Source organism: Scyliorhinus canicula, chromosome 20 (genome assembly GCF_902713615.1).
Source record: "Scyliorhinus canicula chromosome 20, sScyCan1.1, whole genome shotgun sequence".
Classification (NCBI taxonomy): Eukaryota; Metazoa; Chordata; class Chondrichthyes; order Carcharhiniformes; family Scyliorhinidae; genus Scyliorhinus; species Scyliorhinus canicula.
This window is the reverse complement of record NC_052165.1, coordinates 24,108,224-24,134,245: the sequence shown is the minus strand read 5'-3', so window position 1 is coordinate 24,134,245 and position 26,022 is coordinate 24,108,224. Positions and strand designations below refer to the sequence as shown.

The window sequence follows — 26,022 nt, the reverse complement described above, 5'->3', positions numbered from 1 at the left end:
TTGGGGAAAATGTAAATGGAGCCGTAACCAATGCCCTCAGGCTGGTACCTCTAGTCATTCCTCTCCATCTGCCCGTACATGGACTCCATCCCTCTATGCCACCCCTGCACCTATCCAATGGAAGGCTAGCTAGGTGTATATGAATGGCATAGCCCTGGTCTTTGTAAATGGGGAGTGGGTAATCAACTTAGCGACAAAGGAATTAGGAGCAGAAGTATGCAATTCAGCCCTTCGGGCCTGTTCTTCCATTCACAATCAAATCATGGCTGATCTCTTCCTGGTCTCAAATCCACTTCCCCACCTGTTGCCCATATCCTTTAATCCGTTTGTGTTAATCAAAAATATATCTATCTCTTTCTTGAAAACATTTAATGACTCAAATCCCATTCCACAAATCGCCACCCTCTCCCATCCAGGTAGATCCCTCACAGCTGGACTCCCACGGATGTTCCCACCTCGCTCGGCAGTCGAACTGCCATTGCCGTCGGTGGCCACGGAGGTGGCGGGGCGCCGCCCGCTCATGAGAGCCAGCGGGCCACCCATCTTGTCGCCGCGACCTCTTTGATAAACGGGAAGGAGACGGAGGCGGCGAAGCGCGCGCGCGCAGCTGGACTGTTTTCCCTGGCTGAAGCACGTGACTGACCGTACGTCACCAGCGGCAGCAAGATGGCGGCGGCGGCCAAGGTAAAGATTGTGTTTCTCTGGTTTCCATGTTCTTCCGCCACCGCCCCCCCCCCCCCGCCGCCTGATACCCCATGTTTAAAAATTAAACGGCTTCGTTGCTCCCTAACTGGACCGCTTCCCGTCTGCAGCATTTTGGTTGATTTTTTGATCAGTAAATGAGGAGGATCTTTAAAAATAAATGTATTTCGACTTTAAAGAGCGGGAGGCGGCGGCGAAGAATGCCACGGGAAGCTGGCTGGGCTGTGTTGACAACTTGTCACTGGGGAAATGCCACGAGTGCAGCACCTGCTTGGCGCTGGCTTCTGCTGACGGCTGGCACCCGGTCGTGCCCATTCCTGTGTCCACTCCCCTCCTTATCTGTGCTCCCCCCTCCAGACCGGGAGAGGATCGGAGCTGGCGTTTCACAGGAACTTAACAGCTGCAAACGCTCTTTCTTTTGCCAGTGATCGTTAACTTGGATTCACTTTGTGCAATGTTTTTTCTTTTGGCAACTCCATTCGCGTATCATAGAATTCCTAAAATACAGAAAGAGGCAATTTGGCCCATTGAGTCTGCACCGACCCTTTGAAAGACCACCCTACGTAGGTCCTATCCCTATGCCCTAAGGGGCAATTTAGCATGCATATTTTTGGACTGTGGAAGGAAACCGGAGCACCCGGAAGAAACTCACACAGACACTGGGATAAAGTGCAAACTCCACACAGACAGACGCCCAAGGTGGGAATCGCCCTCAGGTCCCTGGTGCTGTGAGGCAGCAGTGCTAACCAGTAGTATTGAGGATGTAACCTTGCCATTAATTAGTAAGAATTGGGTAGGATGAAGTAGGGTACAAGAGACTATTATGGAGCATAAACATTGACAAGTTGGTCTGAATCTATTTCTGTGCTGTAATATCTGTAATGCCAATCCTCAATAGTTTATCTACTTGGCATTCAAATGTAATTTTGTGAAAAAATGTGAATTAAATTAACTTAAAATTCAGCATGTTTGTTGTGGATTGGTAGGAAATTAATGTAAGGACTTTATTTTTTTCCAATTTTCCTCAATTTTAAAATCTCATCCTTGTCTCCAAAATCCAAGTGTGGCTCCAACCTTCCTCCAGCCATGCAACCCTTCTGAGATTTTGGTGCTCCTCCAATTCTGGCCTCTTGCCTGTCTCTGATTTTCACTCTTCTATTCTTGGTGGGATTGCTGTCTTGACCAAAGCGCTGGAATTCCATTCCTAAAGCCCTTCTGCCTCTCACTTTTTCCATCTTTTAAAAAAATGTAATTTACAGGACGTGGGCGTCCCTGGCTGAACCTGCATTTATTGCCCATCCTAGTTGCTCTTCAGAAAGTGTCAGTGAGCTACCTTTAGAACAGTACAGCACAGAACAGGCCCTTCAGCCCTCGATGTTGTGCCGAGCAATGATCACCCCACTCAAACTCACGTATCCACCCTATACCCGTAACCCAACAACTCCCCCTTAACCTTACTTTTTAGGACACTACGGGCAATTTAGCATGGCCAATCCACCTAATCTGCACATCTTTGGACTGTGGGAGGAAACCGGAGCACCCGGAGGAAACCCACGCACACACGGGGAGGACGTGCAGACTCCGCACAGACAGTGACCCAGCCGGGAACCGAACCTGGGACCCTGGAGCTGTGAAGCATTGATGCTAACCACTATGCTACCTTCTTGAACCGCTGCAGTTTGATGTGTAGGTACACCCACAGTGCTGTTAGGGAAGGAGTTCCAGAATTTTGACATAGCGATAGTGAAGGAATGGCGATATATTTCCAAGTTGGGGTGGTGAGTGACTTGGAAGGGAGCCTCCAGGTGATGGGGTTCCCAGGAAGCTGCTGCTCTTGACCTTGTGGTTGGTAGTGGTCATGGGTTTGGAAGGTGCTGCCTGAGGACCTTTAAATGCCATTAAGACACTTAACAGCTCCTCTTTTGACCAAACTTTTAGCCGCTCTGCCCTAATATCTCCTTTGATGCTTTTTTGCCAAAGCTCATGTGAAGCATCTTGAGACATTTTACATGTTGGAAAGACTAAAATACATAGACCTTGTTGAAGTTTCGCTTTTTCAATTTGTCATAGAATCGGGATTACTGGAACTTTTTTTTGAAGCTTTTGAGAAGTGCGTAGATGTTTAGTACATGATTATATCAGCAAATATGCAAGTGACTTGACCATTGTGAAACGGGAAACAATGTTTCTCTTTTGTGAAGTGAGCTGCAGTGATGAAACTATGGCGCAGTTGTGCCAGATAAGTTTTAACACATATCAAGAGGATGCAAACTCTTGAGTTGTCGATGACGAGCAGCTCTGGGACTTAACAATCGGATGTATGGGTCTATGAAGACCATTTCAATTTGCACTTACTGAGCTAGATTTTTCTGCTTTCATTTAGGATGGATGGACAGATAATTTGGCATATATTTCATGTTAGCTGGTTTGTAACATCTACATTTTGTAAACCTGGATTTTGTAACGGACTGCTTTTGCATTATTGCTTAATTGGTGGATTAAATTTGTTAGCAGCTTTAAATATATGCATAATTATGTGTGCTGTTTGAGAACCCATAGTACACGGTGTGCAAGCTGAAAAGACAACAAGCTTGATCCCCCTGAATTCAGTTGCTTAAGTTACTTCCCTCCCTTCCCATCGTTCACCACCCGAAACCTTTCTGAAGGTTCTCTTTCCCCACCCTCTAATTTGCATAATTTTCTAGGTTGACTCTGATGTATCTTTATGCCCTCTCTGAGCTCACCTTGTCCATGCGACCAATGTTCCCTTTAAAATTTAGTTATCACAGACTGTTCTTTCATTGCACAGTTCCTCTAAGACTTCTGGATAACTTCACCAATAGTATTTACGGAACAAGTTAACTTCTGTTTGCTGAGTGGCCAAAGGCAAGACAGACCAGGCTTGTATCTGCTAGAGTTTAGAAGAGTAAGAGGGGACTTGATTGGAATTTTTAAGATTCTGAATGGTCTTGAGAGGGTGGATGTGGGAATGATGTTCCTCTCATGGGGGATTCTAGGACTAGGGGTCACAATTTAAAAATAAAGGGTCACCCATTTAAAACTGAGATGAGGTGAAAACCTTGGTGACTCGTTGAAACTCTTCTACAAAAGATGGTGGAAGCAGAGTCTTTGAATATTTTAAAGACCGAAGTAGATATAATGTTGCTAAGCAAGGTGGTGAAAACCTATTGGGGGTAGGCAGGAATGTGGAGTTGAATGGCAGAGTAGGCTCAAGGGGCCGAGCGGCATACTCATTTGCACAAATTTGAATTTTTTTTTTTAAATTTTAAAAGGCTGCAGAACAACGCTCATGGGCATCAGTACAATGGATGTAATGCAAACAGTTGTGTTATTGGTTTGAAGCTGTTCCCCCCCCCCCCCCCCCCCCCACCCCCAACGTCAGTCTTTTTCTCTCTTTCTCTTCCCCCCCCCCCCAAAAAAGTTGCTGCTCCTTAAAAATGGTGGTGAACTACCTCAACCTGGGATGCTCCCCCCCCCCCCCCAAATGACAAACAATTTTTTTCCTAACCTCCGGAATTCCGTGAGGTCTGCCAGCTAGTCCGAGGCCCTGGGCAGCGCTGCCGATCTCCACCCAAGTAGGGGTTGCGCCAGGCTTTCAGGGAGGTGAAGGCCAAGATTGTCACAATTGCTTCACAGCTCCAGAGTCCCAGGTTCGATTCCCAACTTGGGTCACTGTCTGTGTGAAGTCTGCACTGATGCTCATTCCAAGAACTGGTGCAGACTTCCTGGGCCGAATGGCCTCCTTCTACACTGTAAATTCTATGAATAATGCCACATCAGCCCATTTTCCCTTGAATAGTTTTGGCTGTTCTGACACCTCGAAGATCGTCATCAATGGGCATGACTCCACCTTGACCCCCATGACCTCAGACATGTCTTCAAATAACATGGCCGAGCATCTGACCAGTTTTGGGCAGGACCAGAACATGCGGGAGTGGTTAGCCAAACCCCTCTGGCATCACTCACAGCTGTCTTCCATCCCCAGGAAGAATCTGCTCACCAGTGTCCTCGTCAGGTGTGCCCTGTGCTCCACCTTCAGTTGCATTAGACCCAGCCTCGTGCATGAGGAAACAAGATCTCGCTCCAGAGATCTCCCCCCTAGTTCGAGGCCTAGTTCCTCTTTCCACCTCTCCCTTGTTTCATCTAGTGGGGCCCTTACTTCCTTTAGCAGTCATCCATACATGTCTGCACACTTTTCCCTCCCATAACTCCACCAATGATATTAATCTCTCTGGCAGTGTGCACCTGGGTAACTGACGGAAGGATGGGGGCTCCATGTGGATGAAGTCCCGTATCTGGAGATATTGGAGCTCGCTCCCTTTTGACAGCTAGAACTTCTCTGTTCATTCCTCCAAGGTTGCCACCCTGATCCTCAACACCCTTCTTCCCTTCTCCAAGTTCCCTTCTCCAGACTCAAAAACAGCTTCTTCAGACTCAAAAACAGTTTCCCAGACTCAAAAACAGCTGCTTCCCCGCTGTTACCAGACTCCTAAATGACCCTCTTTTGGACTGACCTCATTAGCACGACACCCTATATGCTTAATCCGATGCCGGTGCTTATGTAGTTACATTGTGTACCTTGTGTTGCCCTATTATGTATTTTCTTTTATTCTCTTTTCTTCGCATGTACGTAATGAGCTGTTTGCAGAAAAATTATTTTCACTGTACCTACCGGTACACATGACAATAAACAAATCCAATCCAATCCAATCCAAGTTTTGCATGTGGTGTTCATTCCGGCCCAGATGAATCTATGGTAATTACAAATGGGAGCTGAGATGGACATGTCGCTTAACTTGAAATGGTGTCTCAGTTGGTTCAGGGCTTTTAATGATGCTATCATCACCGAGCTCATCGAGTGTTTGGCCAGGATGAATGGGAGTGGGGCAGAGACCAGTACCCACAGAGGTGACTCCCCCACCCCTAGCGTCACCCCATCTTTAGGATAGTTCTACAGATCCTGGGGTTCTTCCTCGCCGAAATGAAGGCCATAATCAGTTTTTCTACCCTGGTGAAAAAGGATTTGGGAGAAAGATCGTAAGCAATCTGACCATGAATATGAACCTTGGCAGGACGGTCATCTTTATCGTCTGCAGTCTCCCTGCCAGGGACCGCACCTCCGCAGGCACCCCTTCACCAGGTTAGCTAGGTTCTTCTTGTGGAGCCAGGCCCCATTTGTGGGCTATCTACCCTTCCACTCATCTGAGCACGCTAGCCAGTGGCTCAATTGCCAGAGTGAACAGCAGTAGGGACAACAGGTATCCCTGCTTCGTACCTCTGTGCAGCTGGAAGTAATTTGAGCTTGTGGCATTTCTCCAGATGCATGCCATGGGAGAGTTTTACCTGCGAGGTGAACACTGGTCCAAACCATTCCAGTACCTTGAAGAGATATTTCTGTTCCATCCGATCAAAGGCCTTCTCTACATCTAGGGAGATAATCACCTCTGGTTTATGTTTATCAGGCATTTGACTGTCCAGTCGTTTTGCCAGAATGTTCGCTAGAACTTTTCCGTTAGTGTTAGGAGTGAGATGGGTCTGTATGACCCACACTCCGCCGAATCTTTGTCCTTCATAATCAGTGAAATTGAAGCCGATGTCGGCGTGGGTGGCAAGACCCCCCCTCGACAGTGATACACTGAACATCCCCAGTTGTGGGGCCAGTACTGCCTCAAATTGTTTTGTAGAAGTGCATCAGGTCCCGGAGCCTTCCCAGATTCATAGAATTTACAGTGCAGAAGGAGGTCATTCCGCCCATCAAGTCTGCACCGGCCCTTGGAAAGTGCACCCTACTTAAGCCCACACCGCCACCCTATTCCCGTAACCTCGCAACCCCACTTAACCTTTTGGACACTGAGGGGCAATTTAGTATGGCCAATCCACCTAACCTGCACTTTTGTAGACTGGGAGGAAACCAGAGCACCTGGAGGAAACGCACGCTGACACAGGGAGTAAGTGCAAACTCCACACAGACAGTTGCCCGAGGTCGGGATAGAACCTGGGACCCTGGAGCAGTGAGGCAGCAGTGCTAACCACTGTGCTACATGCCGTCTCGGAGGTGATGCACACCATGATGCACTCCATGACCTCCTCTAAACCCAACGGTCCTTGCCCCTGTTCCTCCCCCATCCAGGAGCTGCTTCACCGCCTCTGGTATGTACAGTCCTCGGTAGAAGGCAGCCAAGGCTCCTTTGATCATCTCTGGAGTTGTGGTCACCCGTTCCCCCCTCATCCCTGATCTGTGCATTCTCTCAAGCGGCTATCTGCTTCCTCAGCTGGTGGGCCAACAGACAGCTGATCGTAGAAGGTTCCCTGGGACTGGCGGAGCTGGCTCACTTCCTTCACAGTTGAGCTCAACTCAAACTCGTTTTGTAGTCTTTCCCTCTCCGCTTGCCGGGACCGCAGAATACTGCCGATCCACCTCCAGCATTCAGTCGATCAACCGTTGTCTAGTTGCCCTCTTTTTGTCCTATCCCTATGTGGCCTGTATGCTATTAACTCCCCCCGGCCACTACCTACAGCGCCTCCCAGAATGTGAAGGGAGAGACTTTCCCGTTCTGGTTGCAGCTCATGTACTTTTAATGGCTCGTGCCATTCTTTCATAAAAAGCCTTGTGGCTCCAGGGTCCCAGGTTTGATTCCTGGCTTGGGTCACTGTCTGTATGGAGTCTGCACGTTCTCCCCATGTCTGTGTGGGTTTCCTCCGGGTGCTCCGGTTTCCTCCCGTAAGTCCCGAAAAATGTGGGGCGGAATTCTCCGCTCCCGGGAAAAATGAGGAGTGCCGTCGTGAACTCGGTCGAGTTTCACGACGGCCTCGGAGGCTGCTCCTCGCCCCCTATTCCCCCCTCCCGGCGGGGCTAGGATCCGTAAATCTCGGCCACGGGGGTGTTGCGGCAAGAACGACGCGGCTGGCGAGCCTAATGATGTCAGCCGCGCATGCGCAGGTTGGCCGGTTCCAACCCGCGCATGCGCGGCTGACGTCATGCCGCTGACAGCACGGACCCGCGCATGCGCGGTGGCTGTCAAGATGTGGCGGCTTGATCTTGCGGGGCAGCGGAGGAGAAATAGTGCGTCCGATTTGGACGCTGGCCCGACGATCGGTGGGCACCAATCGCGGGCCTGTCCCCTCCCGAGCACAGTCGTGGTGCTCTTTCCTTTCTAGTCCACCTACAAGCCCCAAACGGGCTTCTCACTCCCGTTTCACAACGGCAGCGACCAGGTGTGTTTGCCGCCGTCGTGAAACGGCCGCGAACGGCAGGCCGCTCGGCCCATCCAGGTCGGAGAATCGCCGTTCGCCGTGAAAAACGGGGAGCGGTGACTCTTCCGAGAGGGGGGTGGAGAATCGAGGGGGGCGTGAATTTTGTTGGGGGGCCCTCCCGCGATTCTCCCACGCCGCGTGGGGAGCGGAGAATCGCGCCCGTGTTGTTTGATAATTTGGACATTCTGAATTCTCCCTGTGTACCTGAACAGGCACCGGAATGTGGCGACTAGGGGCTTTTCACAGTAACTTCATTGCCGTGTTAATGCAAGCCCACTTGTGACAATGAAGATTGTTATTTTTATTACATGAACCAGATAAATTAACATTTACAACTTGCATGCATGTAATGTCTGACTGTTCGTCCGCATATGTCCCAAAGTGCTTCAAAGCTGATTAATTATTTTGAAGTAAAGTTGCCATTTTTATGTAGGCAAATTCAGGCCACAGTTTGCATATAGCAAACCAGTTAATTTGTTTTGCAGGATTTGGATGAGGGATAAATGTTGACCATGGTGCTCGGAGAGCTCTTGTGTTCCTCTTTGAATACTGTCATGGGATCTTTTATGTCTCTTTGAACAGGCAGATAGCACTTTAATTTCTCAGCTGAGATGCCAATGACTTCTTTAAACTCCGTTGAGCCAAGCTGCCACTTAGTATGGTTTAACTCAGTTTTGGAACTGTTGAACATCTGGCTGAATTTGTAAACAGCATTTGTAAAGCTGTTGGGTTGAAGGACAGGCAGCCTTTTTGGATTTGATTTATTGTCACATGTATTGAGGTACAGTGAAAAGTATTGTTCTGCGTACAGTCCAGACAGATCGTTCCATTCATGAAAAACATAGGACATATATAAATACACAATGTAAATACATAGACACAGGCATCGGGTGAAGCATACAGAGTGTAGTACTACTCAGTAGAGAAGATATATGAAGAGATCAGTTCAGTCCATAAGAGGGTCATTCAGGAGTCTGGTAACAGCGGGAAATAAGCTATTTTTGAACCTGTTTGTGTGTGTTCTCGGATGTTTGTAGCTACTGTCCGTTGGAAGAGAGAATAACCCGGGTGGGAGGGGTCTTTGATTATGCTGCCCGTTTTCCCACGGCAGCAGGACGTGTAGACAGAGTCATACAACTTAAATAAAAATTCTCCTCCGCCTTTGTTTTTTTCCAGATTGTATATGAACAAGATGGAGTGTTCATTCATTCATGCTCTGAAAGAATTGGTGAACAAGATACGCTTCCGGGAGTACTGAGGTTGATTGATAAGGTACTTCAACCAATGAATTTGTTTTCTGAGTTACATCTTTAGAACCACAGCATTTACGTTGGTTTGGACTAGATGGTGCAACTTTATAAAGGATAAAAGCATGAGTTTCTTTGCTTTCCGCAGTGCCAAATCCGATAATGCTAGTCATAATTTCAAAAATCTGCTTTCCGTCTCTTTTCTTTTTCAAACTTTAGCATTGTGATTGGAGACTGCATGAAAACAGATTCACCAAGAACCAGATCAACGTTTTCACCGTATAAGCTGCATACTGATATGAAACTGTTGAAATCTAAGCTCATGTTAGGTGTTCTTGTATCTTAGGACATGTCTTGTTACCATTGTGCTACCCCAAGACTGTGACTGTTAATCCTCTCGGGCATCAATGTTCTGGAAGTGATTGTAGTTCCTGTGAATTTATTTTGTTTGACATCAGTTCATCTGTTTGACCAGTGTTGCCTCTACTAACTTGCAAATGTCTCCTGGCCAAATCAGTCTGGGTAGAGAATTCATAAAGAAAATTCATCTATGTTTCTATTAAAAGGTCACATGCGTTTGAAAAATTCCCTGGAATTAAATCACATTTCCCGTGCATTCTCTCAACGAGAGTGGAGCTTTTGTCTTGAGCATGTTTTGTCGACAATGAATGATTACAATGATATGTTTAATCAAATGGAGGCAATATGCACCCCAAGATTTGATGTATCTTTGTGACGGTATCCAAACAATCCAAGAACACTACTGTGGATGTTGAGCAACAAACTCCATTGGTTTTCTTTCTCCATCTTGGTAAAGTAGCAGCTGTTAATTCTACGTAAGTGGCAGGCAAACTTGAAAACTGGGAAAAGTAATTTTTGTGAAATGAAGCTGAGATGCTCCCTTGATTTGCATTAGGAATGATTATTGACTTGGTGCTATGGAAAGGTGCAAACCTTGAAACGGATCATAGGATCAGGAGTGGACTATTTATCCCTTCAAACCTGTTCTGTCATTGAAGAGATCCTGGCTACTCTATGACCTAGCCCTATATACTTGCCTTTGCTCCGTATTCCTTGATACCTTTGGTTAACAGATCTATTGCAAGCTTTCTCGAGCATCTTGTTGGCCTTACACACTCAGGTTTTAGATTTACAGGGCTGTTTCTCACCTGCCTTCACAAATTTTATTTTCTATTTAAAAACAAGATGATGCTCTATACTTATTACCAATGTGTACTACTGTCTCTAATGTGTTGCCGTCTATCAGTGTTTCCTAGTCATCATATTTAGATTATTTTAAATATTGCCTCTAGCAACTTGCAAATGACTCCTGGCTAAATCAGTCTGGTAGAGAGTTCATAAAGAAAATTAATCTATGTTTCTATTGTTTAAAGTAATCTGAAATTAGCTGATTGATTTTCTCAGGCGTGAATCTTCAGCAGTGTTGAAGGCAGGGTGGGTGCAGCATATGAAAGTTGGTTCAGGGTGGGAGTTGAGGGCCACGGTCCATGAGACCACAATATTTGTGTCAGAGTGAGTGGTAACATGGAAATTTCATGCAAAGATCTGAAATGTGACTTCAGGAAACCTGTGCTGTTAAAAATATAACTAAGTATTTAAGTGTGGTATAAATTTTCATAGATCGCTGCCAGATGAGCCCTGTAAAATAAATTAAGTTCTGGGTTGAAATGGGTGAGATGATAGCAATAAGGAGGGGGTCAAGCAACAGTAAGTCTGTGGTTTGCTTTTAGTATCTTGAGGACCCATTTGGGAGGTTCCTGTGGTAAGTAAGTGATAATTTACCTTGCAGAATTCAATTAAGAGGTAAATAAAATCATTGGGTAGGTTTAACAGTGGCAGAAATGGGGCATAATAGAAACCTGCAGACATTAATTGGGGTACAGGAATCTATCTGCAAACATAAATATTTGCAATTTCTGTAATTTATATGTTAACATTTAACGTGGAAACTTCCTGTGTAGCCATTATCATATCATTTTGTATCTAACAATTATATAAGTCTTTTCATGACGGAAAATCATGTAAGCATTTCAGTGTTACAATTTATTAATGAGCCAAAAGCTAATTTTTTACAGTAACTGGAAGTTCTTTGGAGTTTTAAACAAAAAGTTATACATTTCACAACTAACATTATTAAATTTATCCATTTAACTTTTTATTATAATAAATACCATTCACCTTGCAATTGTAGAATAATGGAGAGTTGTGGAAATAAATCTCCAAAACGCCAGTTTAAAAGAAACTTTCAACTATTTAAATCTATTTGATATATTCCATCATTGTAAATTAGTGGCACTGATGTTATTCCCTACAACGTATAAACAGCCCTATTTATCAGACAGAATCCACAATATGAATTAGCAATAATTTCTGAGACAAAGCAACATCCATAAATCTTTGAGTCTGTGTTCTACCTTGCATCATTGTTCAAATTTAAAATGTAGTTTTGGTTGCCTGAAATATTTGCATTGGTTAGGTCGTTGATACTCTTTTTCTTCCAGGGTTCAGGGGCTGTAGTGGATTGGTCGCCAGTGGATGACTCTTTGGATTCTTCAAACATTTTTTGTGCGGGAAAGGTAATTTATTGCATAACTAAATGGAATAGTTAGATTTCAATACCACTTCTGATGAAGTGAGCAGTTAGCTAAAAGCTATAACTACAAAATGTTACTCTGATCTGTCTAATGTCGAGTTGCAGTATTTTTAATGTGGTATATATTTGTGCCGTATGATAATTAGATGAACTCATGTTTATCTGTGCATCTTCAGATGCCTGTTTAAAATGGTTAAAAGTGCTTTAATTATGTAATCTTTCTAACGTGTGTTTACTGAAACATCTTGTTTTGTCAATCCTGGCATAGCACAATTTCAGCAATGAATTACAAATTAGATAGTAATTAGATGCTTCGAACTCACCTTCTGATCTGCCAAGTGAATCCCAGTTCAATTTACTTTGGTAGGATAGAACTCTATTAATAATTTTTTTAAAAATGTCTTAATTAGGCGATTAACATTTTGAATGTTAATATTTTCTCCACTGAAATAATTGAGTTGTTTTACTCTGGTGTAAGCAGCAAGCATTTGCTGGAGTAAATCCACGATACAATCAACTATTGAATGAATTACCAATGTTATGGTAATTATGGTCTTATGAATTACCAATCAATGCAGACTTCAAACATATCCGTAAAATTTTGTCAATGTCAATTCTTACGTTTTTCAACTTTAAAGGGCGTGGAAGTTTGTTACCTGAAATAGTGTTTGTGCTGGGGCTGAAGACAGCAGTCACAGAATATTAAGGTTGTTTCATTGCTATGGCAAGAATAGAAACTTGTTTGGGGAGACTTAAATGTAAGAAAAATGGATGTTGTTTTAGAAGATGGCAGCAGATTGAAGGAATTTGGCGACGGAAATTAGGTTAGAGATTGGCAGCAGTTTGCAAAGTCAGAGCGGTTGAGGGTACATTTTTGGAGGCAGGAATGATAACAGTGGTTATTCAACAGCAAGGGGAAAACAGTACCTGAGGAAGCGACACTTATAATGCCAGCTAGCATGTGGGCCAAATTAATATGCACCTTTGAAAGAATTGTGAGTTGTTAGTAACGTAGATGCTGAAACAATTGAGAAATTGTATTGCAGATTTCCATCACTTTCCTGTACACATTGAAAATCCAAAATATTGAAAGTGTAGCATATTGTTTGGCTGGTTCGTGTTGCAGATTAATTAGTCTGATATTTTGTTGTTAAATGTGAGTTTTGTATTGAAAATACATAACCTTTCAAAGGATTTTAATAATAAAAGAGGACTATTGGGTATTCCCTCTCAATTTCACTGTTTTGTATCTTTATGGACGAAAGAAACAAACATGTAAAATATGTATACAAGTATATATATTTTTCATATAGATTTCAATGTCATTTAAAAGGAAGAAAATTGACATTATTTTTGCTTTTCTCTTAGGATTCCAGTTCAGTTGTTGAATGGACTCAATGTCCGAAAGAAAAATCTTCCAGGAGTACAATCCACCAAAATAGCTGTGAAGCTGAATGGGACATGATTAATACAGTTACTTTTAGAAAGAAACCCTTTTTGAACGGTGATGGTATGTAAACTGCACTAAATGGAATGTTTCCACATTGCATTGCATTAAACAGTTCACATTTTGCGACTAGTACTTTTAGTAATCTAAGTAAATTATTGTAAGCCTCCAGCAGCACAAATTGAAAGGGAAAAATCTGAATTGGGTTTTACAGCACTATTCCACCATGAATTTAAAATGTGGCTGAAACTTTCTTATCACAGGGCTTGTTTGATATAGGCAAGGATGAGTGTCTTTTTTTCTCTGGGGTGGAAGACAGGTGCGAGTGTTGGGACCGGCTAACCACACGTTCATGTTCTGGTCTGGTCCCAATTTGGCGAGCTTCTGGGTCTATTTCTTCAGCACCACATCAGAGATCCTCAATGTTGATCTGGGGCCATGTCTGTCGGTGGCCATTTTCAGGGTATCTGACTCGCTAGTGCTGCGGATGGGGTGGGGGAGGGGGGGGGGGGTTGATGCCCGCGCTTTTGCTTCATTAATAGACCGGCGATGAGGGTGAAAATCGTTCGCTCCACCCAGTGTCTTGGCTTGATTGGGTGATCGCACATCATTCTTGCATTTAGAGAAGGTCAGATACACCATTAAGGGGTCAGAAAGGTTCTATCTAAGATGGCAGCCATTCATTTCCTTCTTCAAAGAGTTAGTCAACGACCGTTATTAACGGGTTTGGTTTAATATTTGGGGGGGGGTTTAAGTTAGTGTGGGTTCTTGATTTTTTTTTTGGAATAAATTTAGAATCCAATTCATCTTTTCCAATTAAGGGGCAATTTAGTGTGAGCAATCCACCTACCGTGCACATCTTTTGGGTTGTGGGGGCGGAACCCACGCAAATACGGAGTGAACGTGCAAACTCCACCTGGACAGTGACCCAGAGCCGGGATCGAACCTGGGACCTTGGTGCCGTGAGGCAATCGTGCTAACTACTTGTGCCACCGTGCTGCCCGGTTCTTGATTGTTTATTGTGTTATTCTTGCATTGTAATTTGTTTTAACTGTTACATATTATTGTGGTTTACAATGAAAAATCTTTAATAAGGATACTTTCTGAGAGTACTGAAACTTTATGAGCATTTGGAAAACAGTGGCGGAATCGGACAGAGTCAGTATGGATTTACGAAAGGGAAATCATTCTTGGGGGAAAAAAACTGCCAGAGTTCTTTGAGGATGTAACCAGTGGAATTGACGAGGGGGAGCCAACCGGATGTTACTTATTTTGACTTTCAGAAAGCTTTCGACCAAGTCCCATGTAAAAGTAAAGCACATGAATTGGGGTGTTGAATTCAGATGGATTGAAAACTAGCTGGTTGACAGGAAACACTGATTAGGATTAAACAGGTATTTTTCCAAATGACAGGCAGTGACTAGTGGTGAACCGCAGGGATTGGTGCTGGAGCCCTAGCTATTCACAATATATCTTGATGATTTAGATGAGGGAACTAAATGTAATATCTCCAAATTTGCAGATGACTTCAAGCTGGCTGGGAGGGTGAGCTGTGAGAAGGGTGCACAGGTGCTTCAGCATGATTTGAACAAGTTGAGCGAGTCGACAAATGCATGACAGATGCAGTACAATGTGATGTTATCCACTTTGGTAGCAAAAGCAGGGAGGCAGATTGTTATCTGAATGGCTATGGATTGAGAGCGGAATGCGCAACAAGACCTGGGTGTCCTTGTGCACCAGTCATTAAAGGTAAGCATGCCGGTGCAGTGGGTGGTAAAGAAAGCAAATGGATGTTGGCCTTCATAGCGAGAAGATTTGAGTACAGGAGCAGGCTGTCTTGCTGAAATTATATGGGGACTTTGTGATGCCACACTTGGAATATTGTGTGCAGTTTTGGTCTCCTTATCTGAGGAAGGATGTTCTTGCTCTCAAGGAATTGCAGAAAAGATTTACCAGGCTGATTCCTGGGGTGATAGAACTGACATATGAGGAGTATCGAGTCCGTTAGGGTTATATTCGCTGGATTTGAGAAGAATGAGGGGGTCTCATAAAAACCTGTACAATTCTGACACTGGACAGGGTAGATCCAAGAAGGATTTTCCCGATGGTGGGTGAAGCCAGAACCAGGGGTCACAGTCTGAGGATACGGGGTAGACCATTTAGGACTGAGTTGAGGAGAACTTTCTTCACCCAGGCAGCGGTGAGCCTGTGGAATTCACTACCACAGGAAGTAATTGAGGCCAGAACATTATATGCTTTCAAGAAGAGTTATATTTGGCTCTTGGGCCGAAATGGATCAAAGGATATGGGGGCAAGGCAGGAACAGGCCACTGAGTTGGATAATCAGCCATGTTCATAATGAATGATGGAGCAGGTCTGAAGGGCCGAATGGCCTACTCCTATTTTCAATGTTTCTTTGAGTAGTATCTTTAATGCTCTTGAAAGGGTATATTCTTGGTCTCTGTTGGGCAATGCTGGTTTTATCCAATTGGAATAAATTTCTCCTTTTAAGTTGATGGCATAAACTACAGCGCCAGCCAAATACAACAATTAAGTTATTAATCAAATTAAATGGAATTGACAAAAAAATTCTGTCATGTAGCAATTTATGCCGATGAGATTTAAGATTAGTTTGTGCCTATACTTTAGACAGTAAAGTCATGCTCTTTTGCTCTGCTTTAAAAGGTCAGTGTTCAGTGGGCACCATGTACTTTTAACAATAATGAAGGCAAAAGTTACTCCCTACATCTTTGCCAGGGAGTTTGGTAGGTGTGTAGGACTAAGCTGAGGAATGGTACTTGATGCAGGGAGACTTTTAAATCTAAAAGACATGAAGAGAAAAAAATTAGGTGTATGCAATTAGAAATGAAGTAATGACAGTACAAACATGTTGGCATGAATGGAGTATTGAGCAATCTGAGGCCTTTAATGCTTCTTCAATGACCCTGCATTGATCCAGGCATGCCAGATTGATTCTGTCATTTGGGAACATATAACACATTTAAATTAGGTGATTAGTGATTATGCTTAGCACGGTAATAGTTTCTCACAACTCGATGTGTAGATATTTCACTTCCACAGTGACTGTGTGGTGGTCACTCCTACCGGTACTGTCATGGTCAGATGCATCAGCGGCAGGCAGATTGGTGTGGATGGGGTTGAGTATATCTTTCCCTCTTTTTGGTTCCTTCACCGCCTACCACATATCCAAGATTCAGCCAACTTGGACTGCAGTGGTGCTACTGAACCACTCTTGGTATTGGACATTGAAGTCTCCCACTTGAACTATGTTCTGCAGCTTTGCCACCCTCAGTGCTTCCTCCAAGTGGTGTTCAGCATGGAGAAGTACTAATTTATCAGCTGAATGGCAGTACATGGTAATCAACAGGAGGCTTTCTTGTCCGTGTTTGACCCAATGCCGTGAGAGTTCATGGGGTCCGAAGTAAATGTTGAAGACTTCCAGGGAAACTCCTTCCTGACAGTATACCACTGTGCCTTCACCTCTGCTGGATCTCTCCTGTTGGCGGGACAGGACGTACCCAGTGATGTCCGGGACATTATCTGTTTAGTATGATTCTGTAACTATGACTGTCAGGCTGTTGCTTGACTAGCCTGTGAGACGGTTCTCCCAATGTTAGTAAGGAGGACTTTGCAGGGTTGACAGGGCTGAGTTTACCGTCCAGTTTCGCTCCTTTTAAACTTTTTAGCTGTTTGGTACAGCTAAGGCCATTTTAGAGTTGATTACATTGTTGTGGGTTTGGAGTCCCATATAGACTACCCCAGGTAAGGATGGCAGATTTCCTTCCCTAAAGGACATTAGTGAATTCGATGGGGTTTAAATAACAAGGGGAAACTTGTGCAGCGTGTGGTTCGTGTTTGGAACGCTGCCCTAGAGTGCAATGGAGGCAGGTTCCAAACAGGGAATTAGACGTTACATGAAAAGGAAGAATCTGCCAGTTGATGGGGAGAAGACATGTTACTTGGTGAGTTGCTCATTTGGACACCTGGTGCAGACACGATGGGCCAAATAGCCTCTTACACTGCGCCATAACAGTTCTGTGATGCTGTGACAATCGGGTTATAATGGAAAGTTAGTTCCACTGGGTTAGTTTTTCTTTTTTGGGCTGGTCATGAAATATGTGGCTTTGCTCTCCTCCAATGAGAGCTCCATATTCCAAGGAAAATCTTGACTCTAGATTCTAGAATAGTAAATATGCCCCATCACGGTTGTGGAGGATAGCCTGGATTTTGCTGTCACTTATAGCTGATCAGGAAAAAGCAGCCTGCAAAGTTCTTGCATGGATCTCTGGCATGGATTTCCTCTTTCCAATGTTAATTTGATTCTGGCACCAACTATATGGAATCTCTGGTATCCAGCAACTGTGATGTCATCAGGCAGGCTAAACAGCCAATCACATTGAAGAATTTTCACCGGCAACAGTGAGAAGTAGAATTTAATCAACTTTTCATCAATTTACAGAAAATTAAACAGTTTAATTTTTTAACAGGGAAATTTGCATGAGATTAAGCTAGAAGCAGAAATAGCAACAAACTTAATTTTAAAAATTATATTAAATCTATGGAATTGTTACCATAATGTCTAATTTTGCCATTGTACAAATAAATAAAAGTAGTTTTTAGCATCAGAGAGATTGTTTGACAAGAATTATGACTTGGCAAGCTGTTTAAAAAGCCAGTAATGCCTCATTCATCAAGGCGTAACTTTCTGGAGGATTTTTACAGTGAAGTTAGAGCATGAAAAGTGGAAGTTCCCATTAATTGAAGTGAGGTCTAGCGATTTTCACTGTGGGGACTTTTAAAATTCACCCTGGTGGAATGGAGAATCACTTTTGGAACTGTCTGGATTTCCAAATTTGCACATGTGTGGATAGCAGAAGTTGCTGTCAGTTTCACATTTCGAATGATGCCGAACACTGACAGTTTGACTGTCATTACAGTTGCTAAATATGGGCCAATGTTTTTTCATTCATGCCAAAATGATGGGAAGCAATAACTGCAGAATTACTTCAAAGGCACTTCTCAAGATTTTGGTGACCTTTGTATGGGATAAACATCTTTCATTTTATAGTTTACTTTGCTATGTGTTAATAAATAGAATGCTATTGGTAATTCAATTAATGCAAATATATTTTGGCGCTAACTTCCCAGAGACTATTCTTGAATAATACACTTATAATAAAAATATAATGTCTCTTGGACTTGGAATAAAACAGCTAGAAAGAATTGGTTCTAGCCGTCACATTGACCTTTGTGATTGTTTTTCAAACAGTAAGTAATGAAATTGTTTTTTTTTTCTTTTAATAATTTAGAGTACCCAATTCATTTTTTCCAATTAAGGGGCAATTTAGCGTGGCCAATCCACCTACCCTGCACATCTATGGGTTGTGGGGGCGAAACCCACGCAAACACGGGGAGAATGTGCAAACTCCACACGGACAGTGACCCAGAGCTGGGATCGAGTCTGGGACCTCGGTGCCTTGAGGCAGCAGTGCTAACCACTGCGCCACCATGCTGCCCATGAAATTGTTTTTTGAAGGTTTAAGAATACCTTGTGATAATCGCTTGCATTTTCAGTTAGGAGTTACTTTTCTGTGTTCTACTTAACTTTTTTTCAGATGAATCAACATATAATATGAGTAAGAGAAGTAAATGGACATTCTCCTTCAGCCTGACTGACCTGAAATCCATCAAAAAAAATACAGAAGGCATGGGCTGGTCGTACATGGTGTTTTGTCTTTGGGATGATACCTTTCTGCCAGCTCTTCATTTCCATCATGGCGGCAGCACAGATCTACTCCAGTGCCTTAAGAGATATGTGTTTCTTAGAGAGTGAGTAATTGAATTAGGTTTACATTAAATTCAGCTTGGTACCTTTAATTTATGTGCTTTTAAATTAATTTTTGTGATATATTTTTCACTTTTCCCCCATGCTGCTAACAGTTATTTCTTGCCTTCACCTGAAGTAAAACACACAGTACCTTTCTAAAGTGAAAGAGGGAACTGTTCTGCATTTTCTAACTTTAGTGATATTTGTCATGCGAATAGTAAAGAGTTTTGCTGCACACTTCGGCCCATCGTGAATGCACAGTCCAACTAATACCAATCTACTCTAATCCCATTTTTCAGTACTTGGTCCATAGCCTTGTAAACTATAGCATTTCAAGTGCTCATCTAAATGTTTCTTAAAATGTTGTGAGCGTTCCTGCCTCTACCACCCTTTAAGGCAGTGCTTTTCAGATTCCCACCACCCTCCAGATGAAAAGATTTTTCCTCAAATCCCCTTTAAATCTCCTGCCCCTTACCTTAAAACTATTCCACTGGTTATTGATCCCTCAACTGAGGGGAACTGTTTATTCCTATCTACCGTATCTGTGTCCTTCATAATTTTGTACACCTCAATCAGGTCCCACCTCCACCTTCTCTGATCTCAAGAGAACAACATCAGCCTAACCAACCGCTCTTCACAGCTGAAATGCCCAGACCAGGCAACATTCTTTACAATCTCCTCTACACACTTTCTTAGAACATAGAACAGTACAGCACAGAACAGGCCCTTCGGCCCTCAATGTTGTGCCGAGCCATGATCACCCTACTCAAACCCACGTATCCACCCTATACCCGTAACCCAACAACCCCCCCCTTAACCTTACTTTTATTAGGACACTACGGGCAATTTAGCATGGCCAATCCACCTAACCCGCACATCTTTGGACTGTGGGAGGAAACCGGAGCACCCGGAGGAAACCCACGCACACAGGGGGAGGACGTGCAGACTCCACACAGACAGTGATCCAGCCGGGAATCGAACCTGGGACCCTGGAGCTGTGAAGCATTTATGCTAACCACCATGCTACCCTGCTGCCCTGAATTTTCAATATTTAGAGTAACCAATATTTTTTTTCCAATTAAAGGGCAATTTAGCGTGACCAATTCACTTACCCTGCACATTGTTTTGGGTTGTGGGGGTGAGACCCATGCAGACACTGTGAGAATGTGCAAACTCCACACGGACAGTGACCTAGGGCTGTCTAGTGCAATCACTTCCTTCTTATAGTGTGACCACCAGAACTCCACACACTACTCTCCGGCCTAACGAGTGTTTTATGCAGCTCCTTCATAATCTCCCTGCTCTCTCTTCTATGCCTCGGCTAACAAAGACAAGTATCCCATATGCCTTCTTAATCGCCTTATCTACCTGTCCTGATGTCTTCAGGGACCTATGGACATGCGCACCAAGGTCCCTCTGGTCCTCTGTACTTCCTAGTATCCTACCGTTCATTGTGTGTTCCCTTGCCTTGTTAGTTTGGCCCAAAATGCATCACCTCATACTTTTCAGGGTTAAATTCCATTTGCCACTGTTCTGCCCATCTAACCAGCCTGTCCATACTGTCCTGTAATCTAATGCTTTCCTCCTCACTATTTACCACACCACTAATTTTTGTGTCATCTGCGAACTTACTGATCATACCACCCACATTCCCGTCTGTAAGTTAATGTACACTGCAAACTGCAAGGGGCACAGCATCAATCCCTGTGGCGCACCATTGGACAGAGGCCTCCAGTCATAAAATCAACCTTCAGCTAACACCGTCTGACTTCTGCCACTAAGACAATTTTGGATCCAAATTGCCCTGGATCCTATGGGCTCTTAACTTCTTGATCAGTCTCCCATGCAGGACCTTCTCAAAAGCCTTACTGAAGTTCTTGCAGATGTCACCAAATACACTGCCCTCAGCTACACACCTGATCATCTCCTCGAATAATTAGATCAAATTTGTTAGACATGTCTCCTTGACAGAACCATGCTGACTATGATTGATTAATCCTTGCCTCTTCAAATGGCGATTAATTCTGTCCCACAGAATGTTTTCCAATATTTCGCTACCATTGATGTTAGACTCACTGGCCTATAATTAGATTCTTCCCTACATCCTTTCTTGAATAATGATACCCCATTAGATGTCCTCTGGCTCCTCGCCTGTGGCCAAAAAGGATTTGAAAATTAATGTCAGAGCGCTGCAATCTCCTCCCTTGCCTCACACAGCAGTCTAGGATGCATCTCATCTGGGCCTGGGGATTTATCCACTTTTCGCCCGCTAAACCCTCCCTCTCTGTGCTAATCTGATCAATTATATTGCAGTTTCCCTCCCTGCTTTCTATACCTTTATTGTCCTTCTCCACGGTGAACACAGATGCAAAATACTAATTTAATACCTCACTTATATCTACTGGCTCTGCACACAGGTTGCCACTTTGGTCCCCGATAGGCCTTAATCTTTTCCTGGATTCCCTCTTGCCCTTATAAAACACCTTGGGATTCTCCTTTATTTTCCCTGCCAGTGGTTTTCATGCCCTCTCTTCGCTCTCCTGATTTATTTTGCCTGCACTTTTTATACTCCTCTAAGACGATCGCTGTTTGAAGCCCCCTGAATCTGCCATAAGCCTCCCTTTTTTTTTTCTGATCCAATCCTGTATTTCCCTTGACATCTAGGGTTCTTTGGACATTTTGGTTCAACCCTTTATCTTTACAGGAACATGATTACTTTATACACCCTCCCTTTCCTTTTGAATGACTCCTGCTGCTCTGATGTGGATTTTCCTACAAGTGGTTGCTCCAGTCCACTTCGGACAAATTTTGTCTTATCCTATTAAAATCAGCCCTCCCCAATTTAGAACTTTTATTTCCGGCATGATCCAGCAAACATTATTCCTTTGTTATCACCACATGTTGCATAAATACGTTTCTCCCAATCTATACAGGTACAACTTTTCTAGTTTTTAGGCAATGCATGGCAATTCTGAAAATTCTGCATTTTTAAGTTCCGGCTCCAAGATATTTGATTGAGATTGAAACTAACTATGACAGAAGGTGGTGTGGAAATTTGTTTATATATATTCAAGGGATGTAGGTGTCACTGGCTAGGCCAGCATTTATTGTCTATCCCCGATTGCCCTTGGTAGCAGTGGTGAACTGCCTTCTTGAACCACTGCAGCCCATTGTTAGATTGCCCCTAAAACCTATTGTTAGTTCTGATACACTTTAGCTGGGTGCTCTTTCTAATTGTTTTTATTGCAGGGTAAAGAAAAGAAACTGAAAATGCTGAAACCAAACAAAATGGAAAATACTTGAAATACACAATTAACTGGCAGTCGTGTATGTATTGCCACTAGATGGCATTCCATGATGATTTACTCTTTGCTAACAAGCCAAAACCTGATCATCTCATGCTATTAGCACCACAAATTATAGAATCGTAGAATCATTACAGGGCAGAAGGCAGCCATTTGGTCCGTCTTGTCGTGCTGGCTCTCCTCAGGAGCAACTCCCATGCTGCCAGTCACCCGCCCTCTCCCCACATCCCTTCAAATTCGTCCTTCTCAAATATTTAGAAAATGTAGAAAAGAATTATGGCACAGAAGGAGTCACTTTGTCAATTGTGTGCTTGCCAGCTGAATAACAAGCCCTCCAACCTAATCACATTTCCCAGCACCTAGTCCATATCCTTCCCAGGAAGTTGCAGGATGTTGGTTGCATATACAGCCATCTTTTAAATGAGTTGAAGTCACTGCCTCTACTGCCCTTTTAGGCAGTGGACCCCTACCATCCTCTGGATGAAAATGTTTTTTTCATCTCCCCTTTAATCCAATCACTTTTTATATGTCCCATAGTGACGGACCCCATGGCTATGGAAAATAGTCTTTCCCATCCATTCCCCCCAGGCCCTTCCCAGCCTGGTACACCTCAATCAAATATCCCCATAGCCTTCTCTGTTTCAAGGGAAAAATCCCCAGCTGATCCAATCTTTCCTTATTGCTGCGTTTTTCCAGTTCTGGTAACACCCTCATAAATCATCTTCCCCTCACTATTGCAATTACATCCTTTGTCATAAGGTGACCGGAGCACCACGCAGTACTCAAGTTGTGGCCAAACTAATATTTTACATATACATCTATCAAACCTCTCTGCTCTAATATTCTGTGCCTTGGCTAATAAAGGAAAGCATCCCATGGGCCTTTTTAACCATCTTATCGACTTGTCCTGCTACCTTTAGGGATCTATGGATGTGTTCTTCAATGTATCTATTTTCCTCGTTAATAGATCAGAAGCACCATCTTTTTCCTTCCTAAGTAATGAGTGTAAATTTGCTAATATCTTGTGTTACGCCACTCTTGTTTTAAATGGCCACCTACAAATGACTGGTATTTGTTTGACATGGAACTCAAGTCCTATTGTCTCCAACATTTCTAAACTTTCTTCCAGTAACTATTTTGATTTTCTGCATGGGATGTCCCCACATGACACAAAACAATGAATTTATATCTTCTTATGATTTGATAAACTACTTAAGCTTCACTCCCTCATATCAGACTTTCTAATTGACTGTTTTGTATCACAGATGATGATTAGACAAAAATACAAACTGATTATGAAATAATTATAATCGTTCTACTACTACATTAGTTGTAAAATATTGTAAAGTGTTCGGTATGGTTTATTGTAGATTACATTTAAACCATAGATGGATTCTAAAAGTATTTTGGGCACTTCAGATTATTTGGTTACATTGTCAAGATTGTAAATGTACAGTGTCTTTTGATGGTTTCCAGATTAACAAAATAAATGAAAATCATTGGAGTGGGATGAAATGAATCTGAATGGACGATTTAAATGAATAAAATCTGACTACAAAAGACTGCACTTCTTTATATTATTTCCTGCAGGAAACTGAGTACTTAGAAGTGGGACATAGGACAGGACTGGGCCGTTTAGCTCCTCAAGCATGCTCTGCCATTCAGCTTGATCATGTCGTATCTACTTCCTAATGCAGCAGCATCTTGTTGTGGGGAGGGTTGGTGGATGAATTTAACCATAAGACCTGTATTGTTATATTGTTTAATTGTTTTGTGACTGTCCTTGGTAAATGCGAGTGACCAATGCACCTTATGATCCTGATCCATAGACACACTGATGAACAGTTGTGATGTGCAAGAAAAACTGAAATCAAACAGGATGCAATTAAGTTGTTATGAGGGCAGGGGCGTGGAATTTCCATTCCTATCTAAGCATGAGCTAGGTAGACCAAATTACCTCTTCATCCTTAGTTTGATGTATTGATTGCTATTTTCATAAATGAGAAATCACTGTTCGTTGTTTACTTGGACCAATTGTACAAATTTAGAAAAAAGTAAAACAGTTATCTTAGTGTATCCAAATATCCAAGTAAATAGACTAACATTTGACGATGGATATATCATTAACAAATTCCTTCCTCTTCCTCCAATAATACATCCAGCTGAGATAAGGTCAAGTAAATAACTCAGCAAGCAGTTCAAATGTTAAAAGAATGCACATGTACAAACATTATATCATTAGGTAATGGAGATCAAGGCTGGACTTTTTCTGGTCCCTCAGCAATTGCTGCCGTGGGCTGGACTGGGAAGTCCTGGCCCAAGTTGTAAAATCTACTTGTACCCTCATTTACTTGTGGATTTTGCATTCATGCTGGTGGTGATGTGTAACTGCTGTTAGTATTGCAGGTGGTTGTAAGAACTATAACATTTTTAAAATGGAGCATGCTGCCCAATTAGTCGTCAGGTGTTTCACTTTGACAGGAGACCGCCCTACCTTTCAAGTGTGTAACTTGGCACAATCTGTTTTACGCTTTAAAAAAAAAATATGTGGAATGAAAGCCTGAAGTTGGAGAAGTTCATAGATCACTTCCATATTAATGAAATTATAAGTTTAGAACAGCTAGCTAATAATAATAATTGCTTATTGTCACAAGTAGGCTTCAATGAAGTTACTGTGAAAAGCCCATAGTCGCCACATTCCGGCGCCTGCTCGGGGAGGCCGGTACAGCAATGGAACCTGCGCTGCTGGCATTGTTCTGCATTACAAGCCAGCTATTTGCCTATTGCAATAGTAATGAGAGGTAATTGCCATTGTTTATGGTGAGGGCTATTGTAAACCATCATTGATGATGAGAAATAAAGGTTTACATCAGTGCTGTAGCCATGTTCATTGGAAGGGATGTGAGATTCTGCTATGGAATGTTCAGAAACCTGCTGGGTTATGTTTCAGTATTGATGTAATTGTGGTCAAAGCTAAAAGATGGCATCTGCTAATGTGCTCCTTATTCAGGACATTTAGTGAAAGCAACCCTCAAAGTTGAGTTAGAGGTGTAAGCATCCAAATTTAATGCCAAAATGGAGTTTCTGCTAGAAGCCTTGTGAAATATTGATCCATTGGAAAGTGAGCTAATATTTCTACCTGTAGCATGTGGGACTACCCTATGAATTATTTGCTTCCATTCCCAATTTTGAACTTCCTACTTTCAGCCATTGGAAAAGATATAGGCTGTATGTAGTGCTTTGGATGTTTAATTAATTTTCTGTGTTTCTAATTATCAGAATTGCAGCATCTTCAACCGATGGTTGCAGAGAGCATTTGGTGCAGACTTTGGGCTTGACTTGCTCTCTCCTGTCAATATGTTTAAAGTCAGAGAGGCACGTTAAATCCAGTGGACCACCTGCTTATTATCTATCTTCTCAGCCCCACTGCAATTATACCAGTGGTTGAGGTGGTGTCAGGCCAGTTGGCCAATCGAAGTGCTTAAGTGGGCAACTGATGCCCACTTAATTATCTCCGCCTGTGTCTGCCAACATTGTAATAACATCAGGAAAGGCCCATGCCAAGTGGCGGTCCAAATAGGTTT

At 43.1% G+C, this 26,022-nt stretch overlaps 1 protein-coding gene across 2 annotated transcripts in view; it reads left to right on the top strand.

Moving 5' to 3' along the window:
* The first annotated feature begins 666 nt into the window (after positions 1–666).
* Positions 667–26,022, top strand: part of tbc1d15 (TBC1 domain family, member 15) — a 51,717-nt gene continuing 26,361 nt past the window's right edge. The window contains exons 1-5 of one of the 2 annotated variants that reach the window (XM_038780084.1): positions 667–684; positions 9,154–9,249; positions 11,747–11,821; positions 13,207–13,348; positions 18,922–19,135. In XM_038780084.1, coding sequence (XP_038636012.1) covers positions 667–684; positions 9,154–9,249; positions 11,747–11,821; positions 13,207–13,348; positions 18,922–19,135 — 545 coding nt within the window. Of the gene's footprint in view, positions 685–9,153; positions 9,250–11,746; positions 11,822–13,204; positions 13,349–18,921; positions 19,136–26,022 lie in introns of those variants that run through there. The other variant, XM_038780085.1, reaches the window with a different exon arrangement.